Here is a 27,564-nt window from a genome sequence, read left to right on the forward strand (position 1 = left end):
TTAGGAGTCAAAATCTTTAGTCTTTATTGCTCAAATGATTTTATCTGCTTTCAATTAAACTAAAAATTGTTGAGTAGCATTTTTACACCTGGCTCACCAGATGCTGGCAGCTTTTTGTCAGTATTTTGAAATGTAGGGATCTTTGGGACCCTCTTAGACCTCATGGTGCATGGTGTGCATAAAGTTAATATATGGCAAGCTACATTTAAGATGCATTCAACAATAGAAAATATTTGTGTAAGCCAGAGAGTATTGTGCAATCTTTGTCCCTTTGCCAAAAATAAGTTAACTCTTAGGTTTTATAACATATGAAGTGTGATAATAAGAAACTTGTGTTTCCATCTCTCCCTTTATTTTTACTGGAATATTTGATTCCCACAAGATTTTGAGCACATGTGTATTTTAGTAGCTAGATCATTTGATTTTATATTTGTGTAGTTCTTGGTGATATTTTTTCATTATATGAATTTTGGGTTTGGTCTTTAAATTCTCTGCTTTGCAAAGAGCCTTTCATTATTTACAATTTATTACTCTGAGCTGGAGGTTAATTTGTTGTATTTTTTATTCAAATAATCCAGTAAACATTTATATTTGGAATGTATGTTTAGCAGATTTGATATTTAGAATCACAGTATCATAGAATTGTTAAGTTTGGGAAAGATCTCTAAGGTCATTGAGTGCAGTTGTCAATGCAGCACTGCTGTGTTCAGCACTAAACCATGTCCCCACAGTGCCACATCCACGTGTTTCTGGAATACTTCCAGGATAGTGATTCAACCACTTCCCTGTGCAGTCTGTTCCAGTGCCTGACCCTGCTTCACTGAAGACATTTTTGTTTCACAATTTAAAGCTCTTCTGTAGTCCAACCACTTATAGACTAGATTGTTCCTCCCTAAGCATGCATCAAAAGGAGAAAGTACATCCCCCTTCTCTCTCCTCCTTGGTTCCTCTCCAGCTGTCAATTTTCACAGAATTACAGAATCATCAGGGTTGGAAGAGACTTTCAAGATCAAGTCCAGTCATCAACCCAGGACCACCATATTCATCCCTAACCCATATCCCCAGGTGCCTTACCCAGTATGCCTTTTCAACACTTCCATAGACAGTGCCTCCACTACCTCCCAGGGCAATTTATTTCAATGCCTAACCACTCATTCAGTGCAAAAACAATTTCTAATAACTAATCTGAATCTCCCTTATGCCATTTCCTCATATGTTTTCCCTTGAGACAGGGCAAAAGAGACTGACACCCATGTCACTGCAGCATTCTTTCAGTTGTAGAGGTCTCCCCTGAGCTTCCTCTTCTCCAGACTAAAAAACCCAGCTCCTTCAGTCACTTTCCATAAGACTTGTCATCTAGACTCTTTACCAGCTTTATTGCCCTTCTTTGAACCTGAATGCTGCTGCTATCTAGGGCCCCTGTGCTCTGCAGCTAAATGGAGTACTGCATTTTTTTTCCTTAAACTTGTGTGAAATAATGCTTTCCTCTTTAATTAAGAGAAATGAAATAGGAATTGCCAATTTATTCCAGCATTAATTCAGTTTTGGAGCCCATCCCTATTTTCCCATTGACTCTCAGGGAGGCTTCCATTGAGTGTTCCTTCAGGAGACCCATTAACACAAACTTATTCTTAGGTTGGTGCCTTTAACCAAGTCTGATTAGTAGAGAAGGGCACACATGTTACATCCATACTTGTAACTAAGCAGGGCTATGGCACAGATTTTAGCACTGGGACAGTGATGCTTTAAACTTGTCTTTAAGTGACTTTCTGGCCCAAAGGAAGCAGCAACTCCCAGTAGCACTCTTGCATGGTTCTGGGCTTGGCTGAGGTCCAGGACCATTCCCAGTAGTTAGTTTGGATGCTGGCATCCTCTTTGGAGGCAGGAGACTCATCTATGTGAGCACAGACCATCCCATGCCCTCCTGTTCAGTGAAAAGCTGCAGAATAATTCCTGGCTGCTCTGTTTTCTGGCTCACGAGTAACCACAAACACTTTCCAGTTGTCATGGTGGGCTTCAAGTCTTAAGAACATTCACCTCTCCATGGGAAGTAGAGCATCCAGATTTTGCCAGACTGCTAAAAAATTTTGGCACTTGGAAGGAAAAAAATCAGCCTCACTTTGTGAAGATGGAAAACTGCAGTAATGTACAGCTTCCTTGATTCCTTGATACTTGCTCTTAACCTCATAATCTTCTTCGCTCTTTATTCAGACAACAGAACTGAAAAATGAAGCTCAGTGACAAAATTATTTTCTCAGTTGTTGGAACATGCATCTGACCCATAAATATGCTACATCCTCCACGCATTCTATTCTAAAATGGAAATCCTTACTTGGAGAATTTCCTTGCATTTTACTGGCAACACTACTGAGTGTTTCCTAAAACACTCCATTTAATCATTAATTTAATCAAAGATTGACAAGTTTCCTTGCTAGTGAAATTCAATCTCTTACAGCATTACTCTTTCATTTGCAGTGATGCTTTTGAAATGCTAACACCTTTGTGGTAGTAAATTAACTCTTGTTGGTGAGTACAATATAAATATTGCTCTTCCTGTAAAACTCATTGAAGAGGATGAGTTTAAAACCTCTGAGTTTTATCAATTTAAGAAAATTAAATTTCTGTAATATGTAAATCAAACCCATGCATTGCTACTGTGTCTCAGTGGTGTGAAGAAATATTGGGTATTGCTGGAATTTGTTGATTTCATAAATGATAGCTAAAACCACAGAACTTGGAATAGTTGTGCATAAAACACATTTCTAAATTGGAAACCCTGACACATCATTTCTGTGCACATACTGATTATTTAGTTTCAGTTGCTGAACACTTGATTGTGAGTATGGGAAGCACTTTCATAATGTTAGGAAAGAGAAAACAACCATGTTTTTAAATATGGGTACTTCAACAAGAAAACAAAGTTCTTTACTCTGGAACTACTGGAAATCTACAGGATCTGTGAGATTGTGAGATTGAAGGAGGGAGATTTTTTTAACAGTACAGGAACTACTAAGCATGTCTGACCTTTGAGATCGTAGGGAATCTTTTCAGCAGGATTAAAGGAGGGGGAAAGAATATATGAAAGCAGTGACAGTCGTTCAGTTTCTGTTTTGCTATGATTAGAACCTAAATATGTCATCCAATACTCATGGTGTCACCATTACAGAAAACATCATCTGAAAGGATAGCAATGTAGCAGGTTGTGACTAGAAGTTCTTGTGTTTTATGGAAAGAGAGAAAAGATGAAAATATAACTGAGAGAAATATATCATGAGAGAAAAAGGAATATAAATTTTTATTCCATATTTGAAAGTTTCATTTGATATAATAGCATCTGATTCCAATGTTGATTACCTAAATTAGATGTCATGGTACTTTAAACAAAGTCAGTTTATATAGCTGTTGTCTTGGTGAATTAACTTCCGATGGTCTCACTGTCTATTATAAAATATGCTTGGCAAGGCATATTTTTAACCACCTTGAATGCTCCTTTTCAACAGTAAGCTTATCTCAGATGTTTTGAAAAGTACAGTGAGACCGCATAAAATAGATAAGTATTATAGAAATATCTATTGAGAGAGGGAGTAATAAATATATGAATTTCTTGTTAGTTGCAGGCCTAAATGAAAAAGTGAAAAAAATCAGCATAAAAATAAAAATGGGTAAAAGACTTACAGTACCACAAACTCAGTGACAATATTTGTGAAATTATTATACAGGGAAAGAAACAGATGGCTATGCTTAGCAGACTTCACAAGGGAATTGGTGTACATTTCAGATAAATGTGTATCTTGTGAAGAGAGCTATGATTTTCTAGGCCATGATATAAAACTAAACTGGATCTGGTGTTGTTTTCTTCTTCAGTCATGCATCCACATACAAAATGTGAAATACATATTAGAAGAACAAGCAAATGGCATTGGGCTCATATACACTCACCTTCATCCCCCTTTACATGTTGAGGAAGCAAGAAAAGACTTACTCTGACACAATTTTACACAGATTTAAACATCGATATAAGTTCAGTTGCCTTCAGGGAGATGAGTGTGTTAATTTAACTTTATGGGTGTTTTAAGTGGGTCTCTGAGTTGGATTATTTTTATGAGACACAGAGAGAGATTTGGCAGTTCTATCAGTTCTTGGTATATCGAGTCTTTGGAAGCATATACAAGGAAGCCCAGGTGGTCTGAGACAGCAATTGAAATAAAATTTGCTTTAGTTGACAGTTTACACATTACAGAGTCTGCAAAATCCACCTTGGAACTCTGGATAATGCTTCAGGCAGTATCAGTAATTCTGATGGAGCAGGCAGTAAAGCAGCAATAGGAACATGGGGCATATGCAAACATTATGCAGCTCGCTCGCCTGGAAGAAGACAGAAGGAATGCAGATGATTTATTAAATCTAACCAAATAAAATAAATAAGATATTGTAAGATACTTTATTAAATCTAACCAAATAAAATAAAGAAGATACAAATAAAATAAAATAAGCATCAAAGAAGTTGCTATGAAGATTTGTAGAAAGTTTTTTTTTTTTCCTAAAAAAGAAATATGAAATCTTCACATGAAAAGCTAAGGCAAATATAAAATATGCTCTCTGTTTGGGTGGGAGGCTGCAAAATAAGGAGATGGGTTCATGGCAAACAAAGGTTTTTAAGGGAAATAGTAACTTTTGACTGAGACACTCATAAAAAGCTTGGATTTAAAATTTCAACAAACCTTGAAAACACCATCAGCAAAAGGCCGATAACTGCAGAATGAGGTTGAAAGTGTCAGCTCACCCAAGAGACTGCTAGCAACCATTATTTTCACTGCCTTGATGACAGACCCTAACCCTGAGGGATCCAGTTATATTGTCTTCTACCTTTCCCCTTCAAAAAAAAGCTTTAAAAATGTAAACTGTAAGAAAATGCAGCAGTCAACAGGCAGACGGCTCTTTTGTATAACCCTCAATGGACACAGCCTTTGTCAGCAGGAGCAGGCACTGTCCATTACCATGTGCTGTGTAGGTCTGCTAGAAATTACTTCACAGGCAAACAACCCCACCTTGTAATACAGCGAACAAAAGAATGTTAAGTGTCTCAAGGATGCAAAAAAAAATTCAGGAAACTTAAAATGAAATGAGATAAACCCTGTTGAAGGTGATACAACTCTTAAGATGTGATGTACCTGAGGGAGGTTTAAATTTTGAACAGTTTGCCATGTGTGTATCCATAGTGTACTTTGTGTGGTTTTTGAAGTGGGTGAGGCAGGTAGGTGTCACCTGCTTTATCCTAGATCTCTATGGGGAATAATGGATTACATATCCTTCAGTAATCTCCTAAGTCAAGAAAATTTGCTCTCCATAAGTGAAGATGAGATTGGTGAATAGCAGAGTGACCATTTTTGCAATTAAAAGACAGGCTTGACAAAATCAGCAACACTGGATCTGTCAGCTTGTAATTACCAAGCAGATGAATGATAGCTTTTGCTTTTAACACTGATCACATTTTAGGAGTGAGAATTCAGAGTTGATAGCAGCATTGCCCTAAGATTTCCATAAGACTTGGATCATAAGCCTCTGATCAGAAGGCCTGAGATAAAGCTTAATTCCCAAAATTTTCTGTGAAAAATTATGTTTTGTTAATAATGTTCACTGAAATGTCAACTTCTCTCAACTTGTTTAATATACTGGCTTACTGCTCAGTTGAATATAGAAACAATATGAAAAGCAAGATTTTGATCTGTGATGATTCAATGAAGTAAAACTTAAGAACGATCATTCTGATTTCAAGAGACTTGATTTTTTTCATAACATTGCGTTTATTTCACTGCTAACAAAACATCTGATTTCAAGTGTATGTAGTCAAAATTCTAATACACCTATAAAAATTATTTTTTCTAGGAAGTTAAAAGACATTGAAGTAGCCAAACGTATAAACAGAAAAGAAAGAAAAATAAACTGAAAAGTGGAATCTATGATCATTCATCAGGAATCCAAAGTAAAACATGAGAACGAGGCGGAAATGAAGGACTAAAAATAAAAAGATGGTTAAAATGGTAAATGGCAGAATAACAAGATTTACTAAGTACTTTGAATTTTTACAGATTTGTTAATAAAATCTTGTTATTTTGAATCTCCAGAAATTAGATTCATATTGTAATAACTAACTGAAATGATTGTATAAAAATGAGGGAATTGAAAGCAAGAAGTGAGTTTCGAAAACAATTAGGATTTCTGTATTTCTGTTTTAAGAAGAGCTCAACTCAACGCCCTTCTACAAGCCAGATTTCCAAAGAACATTTTATGCTGGGAGGTGAGATCTTTTGAAATTCTGCAGATGTGTGCACATAGCTCTTGAAAATCAGAGAGTCATCTCTTTGGAGAATTGGGCCAAATGATTGGAATTCAGTATATGTTGCACATAGCTTGAATTTTTTTAATGTTTTTATATGGCAGTTAATGTGCTTTTACAGAAGTCAACGGAGCCAAAAATCTAGCAGTTCTCATGCTGTTTTAATAGTAGGTGAAGGAGAACATAGCCAGTTAGGACACTGAAGAGTTGTTCATGAAAGGAGCAGGTGAAGGGATATTCTATAGTTTTTGAACATAGACTTTGCAAACAATTAACCCTTTGAGCTCAGCTTTAGCTCTAGTAACCAATATCTGTTCCTAGAAGCTCTATATTAAAAGGGGATTTTGCTGCCAATTTAGAGCCCTCAGCAAAGAAGCTGAGCTACTTTGTCAGCTCTTGCCTCATGCTGTATGTGGTACAGTTGCTCAAGTCATGAGGAAGAACTTGGCTTGGAACTTTATGAAAGAGGGTTACTGAAGATGGACAGGGTTGTAATTGCAAATATTTCCTACTCTGCCATATTGTTCATTTGTTCATTGCACATGATTCATGGTGAAGCCTAGGGGTACTTCTGCTGCTTTGGTTCCTACCCAAGAATGGTTTGTCCTGCTTGAAGAGTTCACTGCGGGAGTGAAAGGAATCAGAAAAAGACACAAACTTCAAACCAATCACTTGTAACATCTCTGAGCTTAGTTAGCACATCCATTGCGTTGGAGGTCATTTTTAATACCCTGTAGAATTAAGTTCAGGCAAATACTGGAGACTTTTTTTTTCTGTATCACTCTAGTACTTCATTGATTGCTGATTATTGTAGGGGAGTTTTTGCCAATACCACTATTGATCTTTTCAGATACCTGAGGATGTGTTCCATGACCATAAGCCTCTCTTTAGGGAACTAAATCAAGCCCTAGATTTCTTCTTAGGAATCCCCATCTGTACTCTCATGACTTAAGCTATCTTCAAATTAAATGTAATAGAAGTTCTCTTCCTTTTCTATTTGTTTCAATGTGTAAGTGTTTGAAATACTTAATTTCTGATGTTTGGATGCAAGTCTACTTATCTGTGGCATTTTGTGAAAAAAAAACTCATTGGAGTTTGTTTGCTCTTTTATGTGGAATTGACTGTTAAGTATACATTTTAGCACAAGTTCAGGAAGGACAATGTGTTTAATTAACTTATTACCTTTGAAGTCCTGTAAGGAAGTTGAATTTATGTTAATGAAAATATGCTTTTAATAACTTTGTTACAACATTTTTAGTCACTGGAAAATTTTAAGAACATTCCGCTCTATTTCAAATTCCAAAACAAAGCATAGTTTTGTATAAGGAGCAGAATTTACTGAGTCTTAATTGTTCTTGAAAACACTGAATTTCTGCTCCTCTATTTTAAAACAGTAGTATGACTACTGCAAGTGTATTTTACTGAAATGGAAGGTACAAACCCCAGTTCTCAATAAATATAATTTAAATTGCGACCTTCAATGGCAGCTGGCATGGCTCAGACTTTTTACCTGGCACTGGCAATTGAAAGATATTCTGCAAATTCTTGTTTTCAGTTGCACTAAAACCCTTACTTACCTGATGACCAGTTTTATTTGTGTGATAAATTAGATATGATAATTTTTCTCTCCTAGCAGATTCCTGCATATATTCAATTTGTTATAATAATTAAGGCTAGCAGTAGTCTCTAGTATTGCAAAGGAAGGAATTTTCTATTTTTCCCTTACTATTTAAAATCCTAACAGTTCTGGAAAGATGAAAGCAAGGATGGAAAAATGAACTGAGAGAATTCCTAACTCCCTTCTCTCTCTTTTTACCTTCTTCTGATATCCTGACAAGAATTTGGGATATAAGTTCTCTCTCAAACCTCAAATATTCATGGTTTCTTTTCATTCTCTGACAAAAATATGAAGTTCTGCTTAGTGTATACTTCCTGACTCACTCATCCTGTTTTTCACTGATATCACAAGGCAGAACATTACTGTTCTTCTTTCTCTGGCGTACATCATTAAGCCACTAAGCAACTTTAATTAGTTATAATGGTAGCGACCTGAACTCCTTCCAATATTCAATACCAGCTTAGCTTGTCTAACTCCTAACCCTTTGAGCTGAGAAAGACTATGGATCTGGTTTGACTGGATGCCTTTTTGAGGGCTGACTTAAGTGAGTGGTAAAATAAACCCCTTCCAAATGTCATGAGTGGAGCACTTAAAAATACAAGTCCAGGGATCTCAAGGCACTGATGGAAAATCATGGCCTTTCCTTTTCATCAGCAGAATGAGATTATAATTGTAAAGCTGGTTTCTCATTTACTTTGTTCAGCTCCATTTCCTTAAACTGAATGGATTGTCATTGAGATTTATTGGTAGGTATGGCTGTACATCTATGGCTGTGAAAGCAGTTGGTTCAAGACAACACAAAGTCTGATTCTTAATGTTTTCTTTTGGTTGAGCCACCTCTTCACTTAAGGACATATTGCTGGTTCATCCTAAGTGGTAAATGTGCCAGAGCATGTGTACAAAGGTCACATTTGCCAGTCCCTGTGCCATAAGAGTACCTGTAGATGCAATGTGGTGATCTCACGGGAGTGCTACACTGAAAAAAAACCCACCCTGTTCTTCCAAAATGAAAACGGAAAGAATTTCTGCTGGAAAGTGGCAGCTGCATTCTGACATTCATGTAATGGGAGCAACTGAAAGCTTTATGGTGTGTAACTGTGACACTGCATTCCAACATAAGCTTCTCCCTGCCCTTCTTCCAACCAATAAACTATTCTTCCTCTCTTTTCACTCTCACCCCTCCTAATCTTCTTCTGTTTATATGCTTTAATCATAATAGCAACAAATCCATCCCTGCTGGTATTATCACACCGTTGCAAATTTTGGCTGTCTCCTTTGGCACTTCCCTTGTAGATGGAATGACATTGCCCACTTTGATGGGGCTTAATTCTCTATGTAAAATACTGCCCTGTCAATGAATATTTTCTCTATTAAACTATTTTCAGTCCAACAATAAGATACAGATTTTTGGGAGAACAGTTTTCTCATTATTACCTTAACCATAAAAAGGCTATTTTTTTTTTTTTTAATTCAAACATTTTGGGCAAGTTTTCAGTTACCCAAATATTTGTAGTACAGAGTAATTTGCATTTCAGCCCTGTGAGACTTATAAATGTAATGAACAGTCTGTGTGTTTAATATTTTTTATATTTTTAATAATTTGCAAATAGTTCAGTACGTAGAGCTGACCTGTTGAAAAATAGTTTGCAGTGTCTGTAGAGAATACTTCTGAGACTTTTGTGTATTTAACAGAATTCTGAGCTTCAGCTGGAAAAATTCTAGGAGTACTTCTTACTGGAAAATATTTCAAGTAATGTGAAGCAACAGATAGTTTTTTCCTGTGCCATGACCCAGTTGTAAGGTGAGGTATGGAAAGTCCCTCTCCTATTGCTATAAAACAGGTTTCAGCATTGGAAGTAAAGTACACAGAAAATATTGATACCAGCTGAAAGGTGTGATTGAAAGTGTATTTATTTCAAAGGAAATTGTCAAAGGTCTCAATTTACTTGTCAGTCCAAGAGATTAATCTCTAACTACCATGATTAGTGTTTTATGGTAGCCATGGTCTTCATCTGTCTATCCAAGAATAGATAAGAGAGTCTTGGTTTCTAGAGCTGGGAATATTGTATCTTTGGTCATACCTACATGGAGTGTAGGCTGTCACATTTAATATCTGGGAAATGATCCTTTGATCAGAATTTATTCCTGGGGCAGAATTAAGACATATTAAATTCTTGAAAATTTTGCCACTAGTTTCAACAGGAGCAATATCACACACCCACCTGTACTGTAGGTGCAGTCACAGACCAGCAGGAGTACTCAGAGGGACATTGGGCACAGTCTCATTAGGGCTCTTCTTTTTGGTTACTCTGTTTGTGATCACTGATAAAGGTGATTTCTTACTCTCAGCAGCTGTAGCTGGATACAGCTGAGATTTCCATGCCTCTCACTTGGTTGTCCTCAGTTACCTTTGTCCCATTCCAGTTCTTTTGTAATTAAACTCTGCAGAGCAACTTCTAGTATTCTCATAATAATACAGCACAAAGTTAATACTGCAGAAGCCTGATGGTGATTCATGTTTTAGCAGGACTCTTCATATGGAGAGTCCAATGAGTTTGGATGCAGGACTCCAGTGCATAAGGCTCAGAATCAAATTTATGCTAAGTCAGTGGAAAGTGGCCTTAAAGTAGACATAAATTTAATCACACCTCACCTTGGTGCAAATGACACTCAGATCCACATACCTAAGGATGTAATCATTGTACCCAGCACTGTATTTGTCATTACACTGGAGATCATGGTTTGAAATACAAATATATTAATAAAAATGCTGGTCCTTGAATTTTGTTTCCATCCAAGTGGAACTGCCAGGAAGCACTGGAAGCTTGGGGTCTTATAGGTGTACTTCAAATAAAATTGGATAATGTATGTTAAATAAAAAAGGTGCCAGGACATGGAAAAACCGTGTGATCACTGTAAAGTATTTTAAACAGATGCAAATTTTACCTGCTATATATATATCATCAGGTAGAAGTTAAAAGAAAATAGTAAAAAAATAAGCAAAAGTTTTAATCCATTTGAAAAAATTTGTGGATTATAAATATTTTAAAATAGTTGGTCAAATTCAGATGTTGAAGGAGGTATCATTTATATTATAATATTGGATATGTTGAATGTAAGAAACAATAAGTTAAATAACATAAAAATTCAGTTTGTTGTGCTCCATTGTAAAGGAAGGTACCAAAAAGGAAGATACCAAAAAACCTTATGGTCAAGAAATATGAACCAGCTTACACAAAAAGGAAGTTTCCCTTAGATTTACTTGACTGTTTCTTGGCTTACATTTCTGCCATTTGCAAATAGTGACTTTGTCTGATATCACTGAGGTAAGCATTGCCCATACAACTTAATTCCCTTAAAAAAAAAATCCAAATATGACCTTACATTTTGCATCAGTTGGTGCCATTATAGAACATTGTGAAGTTGTGAGAACTGAGTTATGCCCAGTTTCACAAGATGGGTGAAACAGTGTGCCCTGTAGCTTTCATTATCTTGTATCTTGAAGGAAGTTAATGCTATTGAAATGTTTGGAAACAACATACTTCTGAGGTTTTCAGGAAGATTTATATGTATGTTTTTTTTCTTAGAGAAACCTCCCAGGAAGTATATATCTATATACACTGTTTCCTGAAGAGCTGATATAGCTGATACTTCTTGTGTAGGTCCAGATAGGAATAGCTAAAACCATGGGGTATGTGGTTATATGAATTTGTGTTGTCATGAAGCCAGCCTGTTGTAGTCCCTGGAGTTCTCTCTTTTATAAATCAGGATGATGGAGATCTGTCTAAGTTGACCACCTCCCTTAAGGTCAGTAAAATAGTGATGAAGTTTTCTAGAGGTGAGAGGTCTGCATGGGCTGTACCTATGATCAAACAGAAACAAGAATGGTCTCCTCCTCAAGCTGAATTGAATATCCCAATCTATTAGAGTATGCTATAAGTAATTTTAACTCTAAAGACTTATAATAAAGTTAATTCTGAAAAAAGGAGAGTGCATCAGACACCAAGAGGCAAAGACATCCTTGACATCAAAGGTAAATGGAAAACAGCACTTGGACTGGAAACAGCCCTTGTCACACAGCCAGCCTGAGCTTAGGATGTGAATAGTTAATGGAAAAGACTGTAAAGAAAGCTAAGAGAGTACATCTGTTATGGTGGCTGTAGGTTTGCACCATGTAGGTATTGTAAATATCATATATATATGTTTATGAAATTTAATTATTATTATTATTATAATACCCAAGATATTTATGGACTTTTCCATAGTCCACCAAATATTTTTTGTCCTGATGTTAGGTATAGCTTCTGTGCCCTCATTATCAGATGATGCCCTCGTCTGCCTTCCTTGGAAGCAGTAAAAAATGTCCACAGGTAGAGAGTATATACAGTGTTCTCTATAGCACTGTAAACCTCATCTACATGCTCACAGTAAAATTCATTGAGTATTTTAAATCACAAAGGAATTCTCCACCAACACTGATTTCTGTGTTTTGTTTTGGTAGCATTTTCTCTAGGCTGAAAAAAAAAATCCTTTCCTGGGCTTTTAAAAATATTTTAATTTAATGAGTTCCATATTAGAAAAGGGGGCCCATGAGAGTGAGAGTGTTGTGAGTCTGCCATCCTCTCATCCTGTGCTGTATCATCAGTTTTGGGGGTTTGGATCTTTTTCCAAAGCATCATAAAATATGTCATTGGGTGCTGGAGGATTTCTTACAGCTTGATGGGAAGGAAATACAGAATGGTTGTGGACTGGGTTTAATGATCAATCTTGTGCTGGAGTGTTGAAAAGTTCATCTTATTAACAGAATACTTTGAATTATAAGTATTTTTTCCATGGTCTTCTCAACTTCACTTTTTTTCTGATTTTTTCTCTTTTTTTGGAGGAAGGGTGAAGGCTTTAGGAATAATGTGTGATTGTTTTTCTCCTCCTGAAAGGATATATTTCGTTCCTGAGCATAACCCTGCAGATATTCTGCCAGCTTGCTGTATAACTGAAACATAAATACATTTTTAATTTTTGAATGTGTTAAACATTTACACGAAAAAAGGAATAGCGGGGGAAAAACCCTCACTTTTTAAGTGAACGCATTTGCTTTTCATCATTCATTTAGTCAACATCTGTAATATGCAGTCCCAGGGCAATGTACTTGCATGAGAAAAGTTGAATATATAAGTAACATCATCAGGCTTTATATTAACTAGTTTTTTACAGCTCCCTGACACAGTGTTCTCATTTGGGAAGTCCAGGCTGTCTGTACATCCATGTAAGGGGGCATTTCTCTTTCTTGCACCATTCCTGCTGGTAACAGTTCAACAGCTGGGACACTATACTTTGATGCAGCATAAAAATTTGTGTCAATGCAGACTCCTAATGCCTGCTTTAACATTTTAGATTTTTCATTTCTTTCCATCACATTTACTTATATCACTTGTTCCACTCATAATATTATTGAGTATCCTTTGCATTTATAGCCCTTAAAATGTTGTGCAGGTATGATTCTCCACCCCATTACCTTTTTGCTCCCATTTTGCCATACAATTAATGTGGGTTTTTTTTCTGTAAATATAACCTCTTCCAGAAATTTTATCATCCAAGCCCCTTGTTAATTTTAGGCTGTATTTGTGGCTCACTCTTGGTTGAAATCTTTCCATTTAGGATGTAGAGCACAGGATGCAATCTGCATTATCTCCCAGAGGCAGAGCTTCCTCTGGCATTTGTGATGTGTTTCCTCACTGTGTCTAACATGAAGTTGCAGAGCTTCTCTCTTGTTTGCTTTCTGCACCGTATCATATTGCAAAGTTGCATCTCCCACTTGTCTTTATCACTGTATTGCTTGCCAAGATTTTTGCTACTCATTCATGCTTTAGATTATTTTTACTTAGCATATTTAAAAATAGTAGTAGCTTCTGAGTTTGTTCTGTGAGCTGAATAATTAAAATACCAAATTTAACTTAACCTCATTGTGACACCACTGCTTTCCAGTTCAGGAGTGGGGTGAAGGTGGGTGTTAATTTGGGGCTCTTGTTGGTGGGCAGGTATTTTCTGAACTTCTGCTTAGGAAAACTACTTTAAACATCATAAAACAGGCACCCAAGTTAGATCTCAGAAAGGTGGCTTGGCATGTACTGAAACACCATATCCATGGAAACTGCAGTCTAGCTACAAAAGAGGTAGTGACAGTCAGTATGAAATACCTCTAGCTTCTTGTCTTATACTGCCTATCTGAAATTCGAAGATCAAATCTTCAAACATGCACCTGATATCATAATTACTGCACATTTTCAGTTTTTACAGAAGTAATACATTCTGGTCTTCTTACATTGCCATGTTAAGGGGCACCAGTGTATTTACAGTGTTTTCAGTGCTAGAGATCATACACTGCAGTGGATGGGCCTCTTTAGAGAACACTTGCTCAGATGCTGCTTAATGGTAGCATTTTCTTTCCAAAGTATTGTTTAGAAGTGTGCCCTGCTGCTTCTCCCTGGATTTTGTTCTATATGAATAAGCTCCTAGTTAGAAGTTGTAGGTCCTCTGTAATTAGTGGGAAGCAGATAATTCTACTAGAAAGTGTTTTTAGATCACTTGATATTTTTTGAGGATCTGTCCATGACAGACTTCAGTTGGGAGTCTTGGGTGATTTAACTCCTATCTCAGGCACCTCAGTTTAGAACCAGTAGTGAACTTGGATAACACTGAACCAAGATGGACTCTGAAAGGGCGAAGGTTGTTTATTCTCAGTTATTTTCCCACCATTTCATGGTGCAATTTCAGCAGATACCTTTAATATCTGTGTTTGTAAACGCATACACAGTTAGTGATGGGCTGTTCTTTCTTTGCTGAGCATCTGATGAATGATCCCTTGATAACAGAGGGGAGATCTTTATATCCTTGCCAAGGTTGCCCCACAGTGTGTTTAGAATCTCATGCAGACAAAACTGATTATTAAATATCACTGAAAAGGTCAGGGTATTTCTGACTGATTGAGGTAAATATGCTAAAAATTGTATTTAATTTTTTTTTTTTGTATAAAACATACCAGGGCCCACCCTGTGGCTCCTGTCCGCAAGTGGCAAATACAGCTTAGATTCCAGCCATGAATATTCCGAGACCCAAACTTGATTGCTTCACAGACGTCCTGTATTTAGAAGAATCCCTGGTCTACACTGTTTTTTAACCTGTGCCCAGATGTCCTGCTGCCTTTGGCCAGAATCCTGCCAGAGAACATACTAAAAGGTGTTGGTCTTGGAGCCTAGGCCCTAGCCTGGTTTCACTTACCAGTACTGAGGTTATGATGCAGACTGGAAAACGTTGGTTTTATCACATGTTAGGAGATAACGTTTTTTGTACTGGTTTCACCTCTTTCTATTTACAGAAGACATACAAGGGAAAAAACCATGCTAGCTAGTCAATGAGGAGTGCCTCTGCTCTGATAAAGCTCAGGTTATTGCTGTGCTGACAAAGAGAACTGTTAGTTATACTGCTCTTCTGGCACAGCTTAGCTGCTCTGTGCATGTATGCATGCTTTACTGTATTTGTGAATTTGCTCTTTTAGTGTAAGATGTCATTAATATTCATGTAACCAGAGTGCTGGATGGGGATCTCTAGGTATTGCTGTATTTATTCAGGGAAGAATTAGAAGCATGTACCTGAGTATGTGCACGTGTGTGTGTGTGCATGTGTTGGACTTGGCACATGCCCAAGGTAATGCCAAGGCCTAATGCCTTAGAGGTAAAGGCACTGAAGTTGTCAAGCAAAATTTAATTCAAAGTTTATGTGGGAAATGGATCTGTGGACTGCTTGCATGCTTTTATGCTCAGTCCTTAAAAGTTCATTTGATTTTACATACTCACGTTTTATATCTTTGGCGCTATTGTTTGGGTGCATATGTTTCTATGTAAAAGGAAAATAGCATCCTGACCTTGTAAATCATGTTCATCCTTAGGATCATTGCTCTCTGCTGCTGTCCTCTGTTGCATTTACACTGCTGTGCTCTAACATACATGAAAACATGAACTGGGTCATTGTATGTTTAAAGGTGGCATAAGGTAGTTCTGCTGAACAGTAATTTCTTCAGACACTGTTAGAGAATTTCTGTCTGTGTGTCTGTGCATCCTGAATGTGCCTTCACAGCCCTGCATGTGTTGATTCCCTTCAACAACTCAATCCCTAGCTGGATCCTCAGGATGCCTATGGAAATTCTACCAGAAGGTCCTGTGATCAACCCTGGATCCTTGATTCACTTTGTTCTCAAACTATGACAATTCAAATACCCTTAGTGAAGTTGAGCTGACAAACATGAACATGATGCTGTTGGTGACAGTCAAAAAGTCTGTTTTTCTTAGGGAGCAAGAGTTCCTTCAGCCCGTCAGAGAATTTAAGAGTGTTATTTAGTTTTACCAGCATGTTCACAGAGTTGCATATACTAACTGCATTTGTCTGGAAAATAAATTCAGCTCTTCAGGGAGCATGTTATGTGTCTCATAGAAGACATTTTGTAGAAAATTTAAAAATCTTTCCTTCTGTCACTTAATCTCACAGATTTTATATAATGGAATTAGAAGTCTGGAAAGAAAGAAATAGAAAAAAATAGAATGCATCTGATGCCGGGACACAAAGGGAAAATTTGGGCACTAAGAAACAGGAAATGTAGAAAATTTTAAAGGAAACTTTGAAATCAAGTGCTCATTCCTCTACCCTATTCTATAGTCCCTGTATGTTGGGAGGAGTCCATAGAAGATGTTAACAGAAGATTCTTGTGCACTAAGCAGCCACTAGTGAACTAAGCCACCATGACATTATTTGTAATAAAAAATACAAACTTTCTTACAAAATGTTGGTTATTTACAATTTTTTACATTTTTGTTTTACAGAAACAGTTTGGTTACCCAGAAAAGTAACCTTCGGTTAGAGCAGAGAATTGTAATTTACCATACAGTTATTTAAAATATTCCGGCTTTTGCAACGTATATTTTCATGTGGAGTCATCTAACTTCACAAATTTCAGTTTATTTGTCTATAAAAAGCATGCTAAGACTTCTCTGTGGTGCTTAATTCTAATAAAGCACTTTGAAATAACAGTTGTAAGATCTTCTGTTAACTGGTGTTTGAGATATTTGTTTTCTTACCTCTTTAATTATGCCAAACATTTGTTTAGAATTACAGGAGATCCATAGGGTAAAGTAGAAGAAAATGCATACAGTACGTTTTTGATTTTGCACCAGGAGAAAAAAAGTGTTTTGTCATTTGTGTCCATTCTTTGGCTCTTTTGCTGTCATGAAATCATGTGGATTTGTTGATATTGAGCTGTGACAGAGTTCACTGGTACAAAAACCAACGACATCTTAAACTGACCAAGAAGAAATTATTCAAGATTTTAAAGTAGATCTCTATATTTTACATATTATATTCTATTAATGAGTGAGTAAAGTAAAGTGAACGGGCAAACCCAGCAGGTCCTGCTGTGGGGAGAGGACAGCCCAAGCCAACACTGTCTGGTTTATCCTGTGCGTTTTCTTGGAAATCTGCTCAGCACAGCTGTGGCAATAAAGCACAGAATACTTCCCTGATCCTTGTTGTTTTGCCTGCAAGTTTCTGCATACTGAGTAGAAGAAATTGTGTGATTAATGTGGCATTCTGTGTCAAGGATAGACTGTAGATTACCATTAAGTGCATCATTATGTTATCTTTGAGAAATTTACTAGGTTTCACCTGACAGATAATAGCTTTTCTTCTGCCAGCGCAAGAGGGGAATAACAAACTAATACATGGAGTGACCTAATATATATCAAAAGAAATGCTGCTTTTTGACAGAGAAGCAGCTCTTGCTTTTTGAAGGGTTTTGAAGGAATTTTAAATTAAACTTCCTCACTTGTTTTCTTTCCAGAGCTGGCTGTGTGGGTGCAGTGCTGTGCTTAGGCTCTCCATTACTGAGCACCGGATGGTGCAGTGACTCTGATGTAACACATCATGGATTGTTTCCTTCCTTCTGCCCCCTGATTTGAAGTCTGAGTTCCCTTTGGGCTCTGAAATGCATAACTGGTGTGGGATCTGAGCCTTGTGATCTTTTTGGTGGTGGTTATTGTATTAACCATTTCTGCCATCCCAGTTATCAAGAATGGGTTATGCAGCAGGAGCAAGTGCTTTCCAAAAGCCTCCCTGCTCAAAAGCCAGCAAGAGCCTCCAGCAACCACTGCTTCTGTCATTAAAGCAGAGTGAACCGGTGATTTATTTCTGAGGAAGTTCCACTTTCTGGTATTTTCTTCAGTGGACCAGAATATTTTTATTTTATGGCTCTGATAGAGATATCTCAGCATACCTGTGGTCTGTCATGAGCAGGGGTGGTCTGTTCTTTGAGATCCAAGGGACAAGACTGAGAAAGCATGGCTGTAATTACTGTATTCACCTACTTGGAGCCTCCTCTGAAAAAAAATCTTTGAAATGGCTCTTGCTCTTTTCTGTTGGTCAATGTTTGCCTTTTTGCATCCTGACTGCTTTTCTCTCCTGTTTTATTTCTTTTAGCAAAATGTCTCTTTGTATTAAGAGCAGGTAGCATGGTGTGACAGCCCTCTCCAGGCCCTGGCTGTGTGAGCTCAGAAGGCACACACCTGGGGGCCTGAGTTTGCAAACAGCATTTCTTGTGTAATCAAAACTGGCTGATTTTAAAAGCATTGACCTCCTGTTGTTGGCATTGAAGGACTTAACTGCTCTGAAAATTAAGTGACTTCTTTCAGTACTGGTTGTAAGTGGCATCCAGTTTTCAAGCATGATTTTACATTCTCAACACCATCATTTACCAGTCCCTCAAAGAAGTGGTATTACCCATTCAAACTTCAAATTGTAGCTGAAGAATATATTTCAACTCATTCAGTAGAAGGCACATAAATATATAAAGTGGAAAATATTACTGTGGGGATGTTTTTAACTTTATCCAATTTGCATACTTGTAGTATTTTTATAAGGAAACCATTTAAACATTTTACAAAAATCCTTTGCTGGTGTGGTTGAAACTATTAAATTGTGCAGTGTTAAGCAGCAACTTATTGGAAATTTAATGGTTTGGCTTTTTTGTACTCTGTTCTCGTTTTAATCAAAACAAAACAACTTGCAACTTTTACTGCAAATCCAAACCCAAGTTTGGACATAACCCTTATGCAGTGAAGCTGTGAAGGTACTCAGTTGTCATTTTGTCATGTTGCTTTGGATAGATTTAGATAAAAGCTCAATTGAAAGCCTGGATTGTACAGGAATGTATGTGTGGAATCTTGCTAGAAGCCTTTGCTTTATTCTTTAATATTTATATGGACCAGTGATCCTGGGAAGTGAATCATATTCATTGGGGATTCTTCCTAAACAAAGCACCTTGGTAAATACCATGCTGTTACGGAATGGGTATTTAATATTCCTTGTTTTGAGAGCTCACTTTTCCTGTAAAAGAAGTAGTTTCTCTTCCCTCTGTGTTCTAAAATTTACTGTGCAGGTCATATATTCCTGAAGTTAATGGACTGATTGCTCTAGATACAGAAATATATAAACAGTGTCAAAAGGGAAACTCCCCAAGTCCCCACGCCTTCCTCCTGTGGTGTGTGTTGAAAGAATCAAGAGCAGAACATTCTGGGCTGGTTTGTTCTCTGGATGCATGCTCAGGCCATGCACCATTTCATTCTCTCTGTGATATATACACACTGCTAGACGAGGGAGTAGGAGCTGCCTTGGCATCCACATGAGTTATGTGAAGAGTTTGCAGGTAATGTTAGCTTTTGGTTCTTAACAAAATGTACAACTTCTGAGACACTGCATCAGATTGTAGGCCCTTGAACCATTTGGGGTTGGAGCCCTGTGAAATGTAGAGTTAAAAATTAATGATTAAATAGAAGCAGCTGCCTTGGTGACTAAACAAAAGAACATCTATTCCTTGAATAGTGAACTTTAGTGTAGGTGCTGTCCTGTGTGTTGAAATCTCACAGTTCAATAGCATGATAAGTGAATAACTGGTAAATAAATTGGCCAGTTGTACAAATACTGTTGATTGTCACAATCATCAATAGTGACAATTACAGTATAATTTAAGAGTGCTTGTACTGTTTTTAGTGGGTTGACCAAAGCAGAGTCAAGGATAGGTGGTACACCTCCTGGCGACGAGGTGTGTTTGCCTTCAGTCGAATCACTGGCCAACTTCCTGTAGTCCCTGGATCCATTTGAGTCTCTGTTTCCAGAGTCTTCTCTTGCTCAGCTCTCTGCCTTTCCATGTGCTTAACAGATAAATATTACTGGACTTTGAATTGGGGGTAGTTTAAACTAGGTGAATCTGAATGTTACTCTCTAATATTGTTAATATTTGTGCATTATATCTAAACTTATGGTAAAATATACTATATTTTTATTATATAAATAAATATTTGTAATACTTCTTTTATTTTGACTGATGGTTTTCTCAAGAAACTTAAATGAATTATGAGGAGGGTTACTATAAATAAAGGGATCATTAACCTTTGCACATTATTTAATGGTATTTATGTATCATTCATAGTTATGACAATACATGGTGGTTATGATAGCCAGTGTCCTCCATTTTCAGAATAATTTGTTTTATATTAATTCTGAAAATTTTAACTTGAATATAATTCTGTGCCATCTGCTGATTTCAGGTAGTGTAAACTGTGTATAGATAAATTCCAGGCATTTAAAAAGTAAAAAAACCCAAAAAATTATTAACTGATGGTGAGCATTTGAATCTTATTAATTTCCTTAATTTTACCTGAATATTTCTGCTTCATTTATTTCAAGACACAAATAGGACATGCTTTTTTGTATGTGTCATTATAACAAAATTGGTTAAATCTCATATCTACATTTCTGTTGCAAAGAAGTTGAACTAAATCTTTTAAGCAATTCTGCAGCCAAATGCACATTTCAAGATCATGGCTTGGGAATTCAGCAGTAAATTAAGAAATAGTGGATAAATGTTTGAAAAATATGAATTTTACATTTCTCTGTTATTGTCTGCAAAGGGTTTAAAAAAGAAATTAAATAAAATTATCCTCCATTTTTTAAATTTGTGGGTCATTACAAAATGCAGGAATGTACAGGATGAGGCAACAGTTTTCTTGGTTTCTCCCTTTTCTGCCAAGGTTTAGCAGCTTTCTCTGTGGTTAGTACAGCCATCCAAGCAACTAATCCTATATCTATAAACTGCAATGTCAAAGGATTAAAGTGTGCCTGGGAACGCAGGTCAAATCTGCTTTAGATCACAACAGTTTGGGTTCAGCTCCTAGCTGAAATATCACACAACTACCATGTAATTTAGTACAAGTTTTGCATTCCAATACTTCAGCTGCTGGTTGCCTTTAATAAAAAGAGGCCCAGGATTGATTTCCCTGAGAAGGTATTTTTCTTTGTCTCAAACCAAAGCAGTATCAGCTGGAAAGCAGAAGGATTTATTAAAATAGTTCTGTATTTTTATATAAATAACTCTTTAAAATTCTGCTTTTAAAATTCTATAAGAAGTACAGTTTCTGATGGTGGGTGCATGACACAGAGGTTTCCCTTCCCTCTCTCTGTCTGGCTGAACACAGTGACTTAGGAGACGGGGACAGTGGTGACAAGTTCCTGCCTGGCACAGCCAGTGTGTCTCCTCTGGGACTTCTCCACCTCTCCAGGTGCCCCTGAGTGACAGCTGTGAGGCTCTGCAAGAACAGTAACCAGAACAATGGTTCACCTGGCTTGAAGGTGTTGCTGAGGTTGTCAGTCTACAACCTTTGCATGGTAGCTAAAAATTGCTACCATGAAAAAAACCCAGACGAGTCATTTTCCTTCAGACTCCTTCTGAAGAAAACAGACCCACTTCTTACAGAAGCCTGCTGCCTCCCTGAGCTGGGTTAAAGATGTGAACAGAAAGCCTCCCATCTTCCCACGCTGGTACAGCTCTTGGATTATTATCAATTATTGGTTCTTCAGGTAGATAGTAATGAAATTGCAACAAGCAGCCCAAGGACAATCAAGAGAGACTTCAGGGCCTTGGGACAACTGGTTAAGGAATCAAAAGCACAGCTAGTATTCTCTGGCCTTCCAGCTGCAGGGAATGATGAGGGAAGAAACAGGAAGAGCCAGCAGATCAGTACCTGACTCTGACCAGTTGTTCTCTGAGTATCCAGACATGGACAGTGAGCAGAATGAAGCCCCCATAATGTATGGGGAAATGGTTAGTGACCTCCTACCCAGCACAGACACACAGTTGTCAGTGACCAGCAGGACAAGGGCAGTGATTGTCACCCTGTACTGGGCAATGTTGAGGCCATACCTCGAGTGCTGAGTTCAGTTTTGGGCCCCTCATGATAGGAAAGACCTTGAGGTGCTGGAGTGTGTCCAGGGAAGGGCAGGAGAGCTGGGAAGCACAAGTCTGATGAGGAGTGGCTGAGGAGGTGAGTGGAGAAAAGGAGTTTCAGGGGGACCATATTGCTCTACAACTACCTGAAGGAAGGTTGTGGCCAGGTGGGGATCAGTCTCTTTTTCCAAGGAACAAGTGATAAGACAAGAGGAAAAGGCGTGAAGTTGTGCCAGTGGAGGTTTAGATTGGATATCAGGAAAAATTCCTTCACAAAAAGGGTTACCAAGCACTTAATAGGCTGCCCAAGGGAAGTGGTTTATTCACCGTCCCTGGAGGTATTTAAATGATGTATAGATGTGGCACTTGAGAATATGGTTTATTTGTGTATGTGGCAGTGCTAGGCTAACAGTTGGACTCAGTGATCTTAAAGACCTTCTCCAACCTAAAGGATTCTGCGATTTTATTATATTTCCTGAATTTTTGCAGTTTGTTCTGTTACAATGCCCAGATTGTGTAAGCATCTCTGGGTGGCATTCCCTGCCTTCCATTGGAGGGCTGCTGGGACTGGGAGTGCTGCACACAGGTGCAGAGGCATACATCAGCTGCATCTCATCTGGGAGTAAAGAAATATAAAATATATTTTACAAAAATAAGAATCTAATTTGCACAACATGTAGAATGATATGCACTAAGCAGACTATATGTATATAGTATGCATATGTAACTACATTAATTGATATTGAGTCACCAAGAAAGCCCAGCTGTTTACACCTTATTATCTACCAATGCAATGTCCAGATCCTCTCTTACTTTTTGTTATTGATACTTCTGTTAGGTAGGGCTGTGTCTCTTTGAGGGTTATTCCTATATGAGTTATAGCAATATATTTTTACTTCCAGAAAAAAAGTTGCAATTATTGTTTTAGAATATTTGCTTGATGTTAGCATCGAAATATAACTATGAGTAAATGTATTAACTCAGTCTTGATTAGTATGGGTGGGTGTGACTTTAATTAATTTCTTTTTACTTTAAGGCTATAGTGTATTATTGTAACATAAACTAATTACCACCTTCAGAATGTCTATTTCATTATAAGAAATAAAAAGCAATATCTTATGCCAGTGTGCCCATTGTAGTGAAGAGGCTGTATGCTTCTTGTTCTGACCAAGTTTACCTGTATTAAGCTGCAAATTGAAAACCCTATATGTTGTCAATTTTTAAATTTACCATCACAGCAGCTGACACTTAAATTCGTTTGTTTGGTTTACTTAGAGAAAGCAGTTTACCAGGTGAAATGAAAAGCGGTGTACTTTTCCTGAGATAAAAAGCCCGCCGGGACTGAGCCGAGGGCTCCTGCCTGCTGCCCTCTGCTGGGGTTACTCCTGCTGGTGCTTCCAAAGGCCACTCACCTCTTGAGTTCTTATCATAAAACATCATTTTGTAACTGTGTACTTGTTTGCTTCCTGTTTTAAAAGACTGAATCTGGGCACATCACACACCTTTGGGGCAATGTGCCTGGAAGCTCAGTCTCACTGCGATGGAGACTCTTGTAAAGGTTGGGTCTGCAGGCTGGGCTGTGCTGCTGTGCCTGGAAGCTCAGTCTCACTGCGATGGAGACTCTTGTAAAGGTTGGGTCTGCAGGCTGGGCTGTGCTGCTGTGCCTGGAAGCTCAGTCTCACTGCGATGGAGACTCTTGTAAAGGTTGGGTCTGCAGGCTGGGCTGTGCTGCTGTGCCTGGAAGCTCAGTCTCACTGCGATGGAGACTCTTGTAAAGGTTGGGTCTGCAGGCTGGGCTGTGCTGCTGTGCCTGGAAGCTCAGTCTCACTGTGATGGAGACTCTTGTAAAGGTTGGGTCTGCAGGCTGGGCTGTGCTGCTGTGCCCTTGCTGACGGTGCTTTCTGTGCCCTGGCAGGTCCTGCGCTCCGTGCTGCTGTTCCCGACCATCGAGCGCATGGCTCAGTCCCCGCAGGGCAAGCTCATGACGCCCCTGCTGTGCAAGCTCCGCTACGCTCTCTACATGCCCGTGTTCCTGCTGTCCTTCCTGCCCGAGGGAGTCAAGGCCTCCCTGGTGAGGTTTGCTCTGCGGGGGATGAAGACCTGTGATGAGTCTTCAATAACAACCTCCATAAATCTCTTCAGTGTCGACTGCATCGGTGAGCACCTTTCTGTGTTAAACCATCTTTTGTATTTTTCTCATTTAGTAAATGTTGATTTAGTTTTTTAGTATTAAAGCATGAGTTTTGAGGAATAACAGATCTAGTCTTTTCTAAAATTAAGACCATGGGTACGGGAAAGTCTCGTATGAGTAAATTAATCTTAAAGGCAAAATAACAAAATATTTTCACAAAGAATATATATTTCTTAAGCAAACTGACCTATACTACTGACATGATTTCTCATGTGATTAAAACACTCTTTTTACAATGTACTTTATGTGACTTACATCTGCTTAGTTTTTGCATTTCATTCATATTGGATGGTGAATGTAAATCAGTAATCAGTTTCACAAAGAGTTCTTTGCATCTGTTTTTATTAAGCTGTTTTAGCCAGCTGTGTAGATTCTGTCATCTGAATTGGAATATTGGTAAATTCAAAAAAGGACCTTCAGTCTACAAAGACTCATAGAAGTTACTTTATGCACTGAATTTCAGCACTTTTTTGGGCACAAAGAGAAAGATTAACGCTCCTCCGGTGTATATTGTACATATATTTTACACATTCTAGCAAGAGAAACAACTTTTAAGAAGCAGAATAATTTCAGATATATTATGTTAAGTTTAGAATGAAAACCAGAACGTGAATTGTGCTATACTCCAGGTATTTTGGTAAGTTAACAGTTTAAAACAATTTGGAATGGAATTGACATGCTAACGCAGTAATAATAGCAAGAAGGAAGTTTTGATTGCGTTAATAGTAGTAAAAACACATTCCTACATTTCCAGTTGGGCTCTGTCTTCTATCAGTTAAATTTTACTTACTAATCATCCAAACAGATGTGCCAGAGTAACTGGGATTGCAGTGAGGGGCTGTGCCTTTCATGGATCTGTGGCTCTGTGTGGGAGGCTCCCTGTACGACTGTAGGGTTTGTGCTGCCAGCCTGGACAGCCCCACTTTTTTTGTACAGACTGGACATAATGACAGTCACTCCCTTGCAGTGCCCTGTGCCTGACAAAAGCAGACTCCTGCTTGCTAATACACATTTCTGATTGAACTCCTATAGTTTGTGGCTTGAATTCCTATTAATTGATGACAGTTTCGTGGTGACCAAGGAGAAAGCAAGCATGCAGTCATACCTACATGAGGTGCTCAAGTGTCTTCCTTTGATAGTTTTGTCTCAGAAAAAGGTATGTGGGGGTCTGTGAGGTCACATCTCCACAAGCCAGGAATCCTTCTCTGGTCCCCACAGATAAACTTGTACCTCTAAAATACAGGTTATACACAGTCAAGGTTGTATTGGAAATGGTCCTTGGCCTGTGTTAACCTCCAAAAAACAGGGCCAGCCATTGTTTGTATGTGTTGTTTGGCCCAGGCCACACTGCAGCAGCAGGAATAATTGAACAGAACGGATTTTGTGTTCTGCTGTTGGAGGCTGACCCTCTGAGCTCTTTAGTCCCCAGGTGAATGAGCCAGGTTGATGTGTGCCTGTCAGCCTGTTGTAATTTCCTCTGCGTACCAGTGTCTGACCTGTGTCCTAGCTGTAAGGTAAATTGAGGCAAGAAACCAGGCTGAAGGCTCTTCACTCATGGGAGTTCTCTGCCTATGTTCAGTTTGTTGCCTGAATTAATTCTACCAGAATGAAAACCCCTGGGAGCCAAAGTCTTGTAAAACTTGCATAAATAGGCCTTATTGATGGAACTAGTTCTTTTGGGCTTGTGATAGCATCTCTCTCAAGTAGAATTCCCCTTTGGTTTGCATCTTTGGAAACTGATGGTGTTTTACAGCCCAGTGACTCAGGACCACATGTGTGGATTAATAATCTCTGAGCATCCGGATATTGCCTGTTAACCTTCTCTTTTATTGTTTGAGGACAATAGAAAATGTTAGCATTCAGCAAAATTTGATAAATCTAGCACAACAACTGAGTGTGTCTTATGAGACTGCTCATCTGTGAGTTACTGAAGCCTCTGAATTTTTGGTAGACGCTTTTCTGAACACTTCCTTTTCCCCTAAAAAATTACTAGATATAGTTCAGAAACATTCAGCAAATTAGGTTGTTTCTTCTCTCCAGGAAGGTTGCATGTCAACTCATTAAAAATATACATATTGCCTTTGGCATGTAACTCTGTTGCATTACTGTAATTGTAATAAAAGCTGTGATTAAGGGCAGAAAAGATGGTAAAAGTTTCCTTAAATCTAATACGTCCGTTAAAACAACCCAACCTGCCAGGGATTTGTTACCACATCCAAAGCTTAGTCACAACAATGTTTTCTCTCCTCTGAAAGGAAATGAGATTTGAAAACTTAATTAGAACAGAATTCTAAGACCAAGTGCTTCTCCCATTGACACTGAGAGTGAAAAGCTCCATTCAGTTGCTGCAGGATCAGGCCATTGGCTGAAAGAATCAGTGAAGGAAGAATTACATTACCTATTATTGCCCCACTTCCAAATTATGTTTGTTCCTGCTTCTTATCCAAACACGTCTTTCTGTTGTTCTAACTCCATAGTTGATGATATATGGAAGCCCCAGTTACACAGCAAGAGGAATTGTGATGACACTGTCCAGAAAGGGAACATAATAAAATGTCTTGTCCCAAAGAGGAAACAGTACAGAAGGAGAAGAGACAGCAGGGACTGTAAAGAAGATGGATTGTAAGGAAGGATGGGAACATACAGTGTATAAATAATAAAGGACCTATAAGAAACAAGCAAAAGGGGCTGAAGGGCCTTTGCTTACCTGGTTTAACTTCTAGCAAAGATATCTTAGGGCAGAAAAAAGCATTATAATGAACAAACAAGCATTTGGGTACTTGTATTTATGAACTTAGGAGATCAATAGACAGAAATATTAAACATTAGTGACCCTGACTTATCTGAAACATTGTCACTCTGTTTATTCAGGCTAGCAAAACAAGGCTACCCCTATCTAACACAGCAGTGGTGGTTCTACAAATCATGTTTAGTCCTGAAGTGCTGGAATACTTTGGCACTCCAGTGCCCTGAAATTTGTAAACATTTTTTTGGTGACAGATGCCAGTAGCAGACTTACAGTGACAGTAAACCATTCTATCTACATGGAACAGGATTTATTGTCCAGCCGTTCGACTGGCAAACTTCCTCCATTTGTT

At 38.1% G+C, this 27,564-nt stretch overlaps 1 protein-coding gene across 3 annotated transcripts in view; it reads left to right on the plus strand.

The window, feature by feature from the left end:
• LDAH (lipid droplet associated hydrolase) overlaps positions 1–27,564 on the plus strand; it is a 117,635-nt gene that overhangs the window by 53,561 nt on the left and 36,510 nt on the right. For all 3 annotated transcript variants that reach the window (XM_036380565.1, XM_036380566.2, XM_036380568.2), the window contains exon 5: positions 24,191–24,431. In XM_036380565.1, coding sequence (XP_036236458.1) covers positions 24,191–24,431 — 241 coding nt within the window. The remainder of the gene's footprint in view (positions 1–24,190; positions 24,432–27,564) is intronic.

This window comes from Molothrus ater, chromosome 3, assembly GCF_012460135.2.
Source record: "Molothrus ater isolate BHLD 08-10-18 breed brown headed cowbird chromosome 3, BPBGC_Mater_1.1, whole genome shotgun sequence".
Classification (NCBI taxonomy): domain Eukaryota; kingdom Metazoa; phylum Chordata; class Aves; order Passeriformes; family Icteridae; genus Molothrus; species Molothrus ater.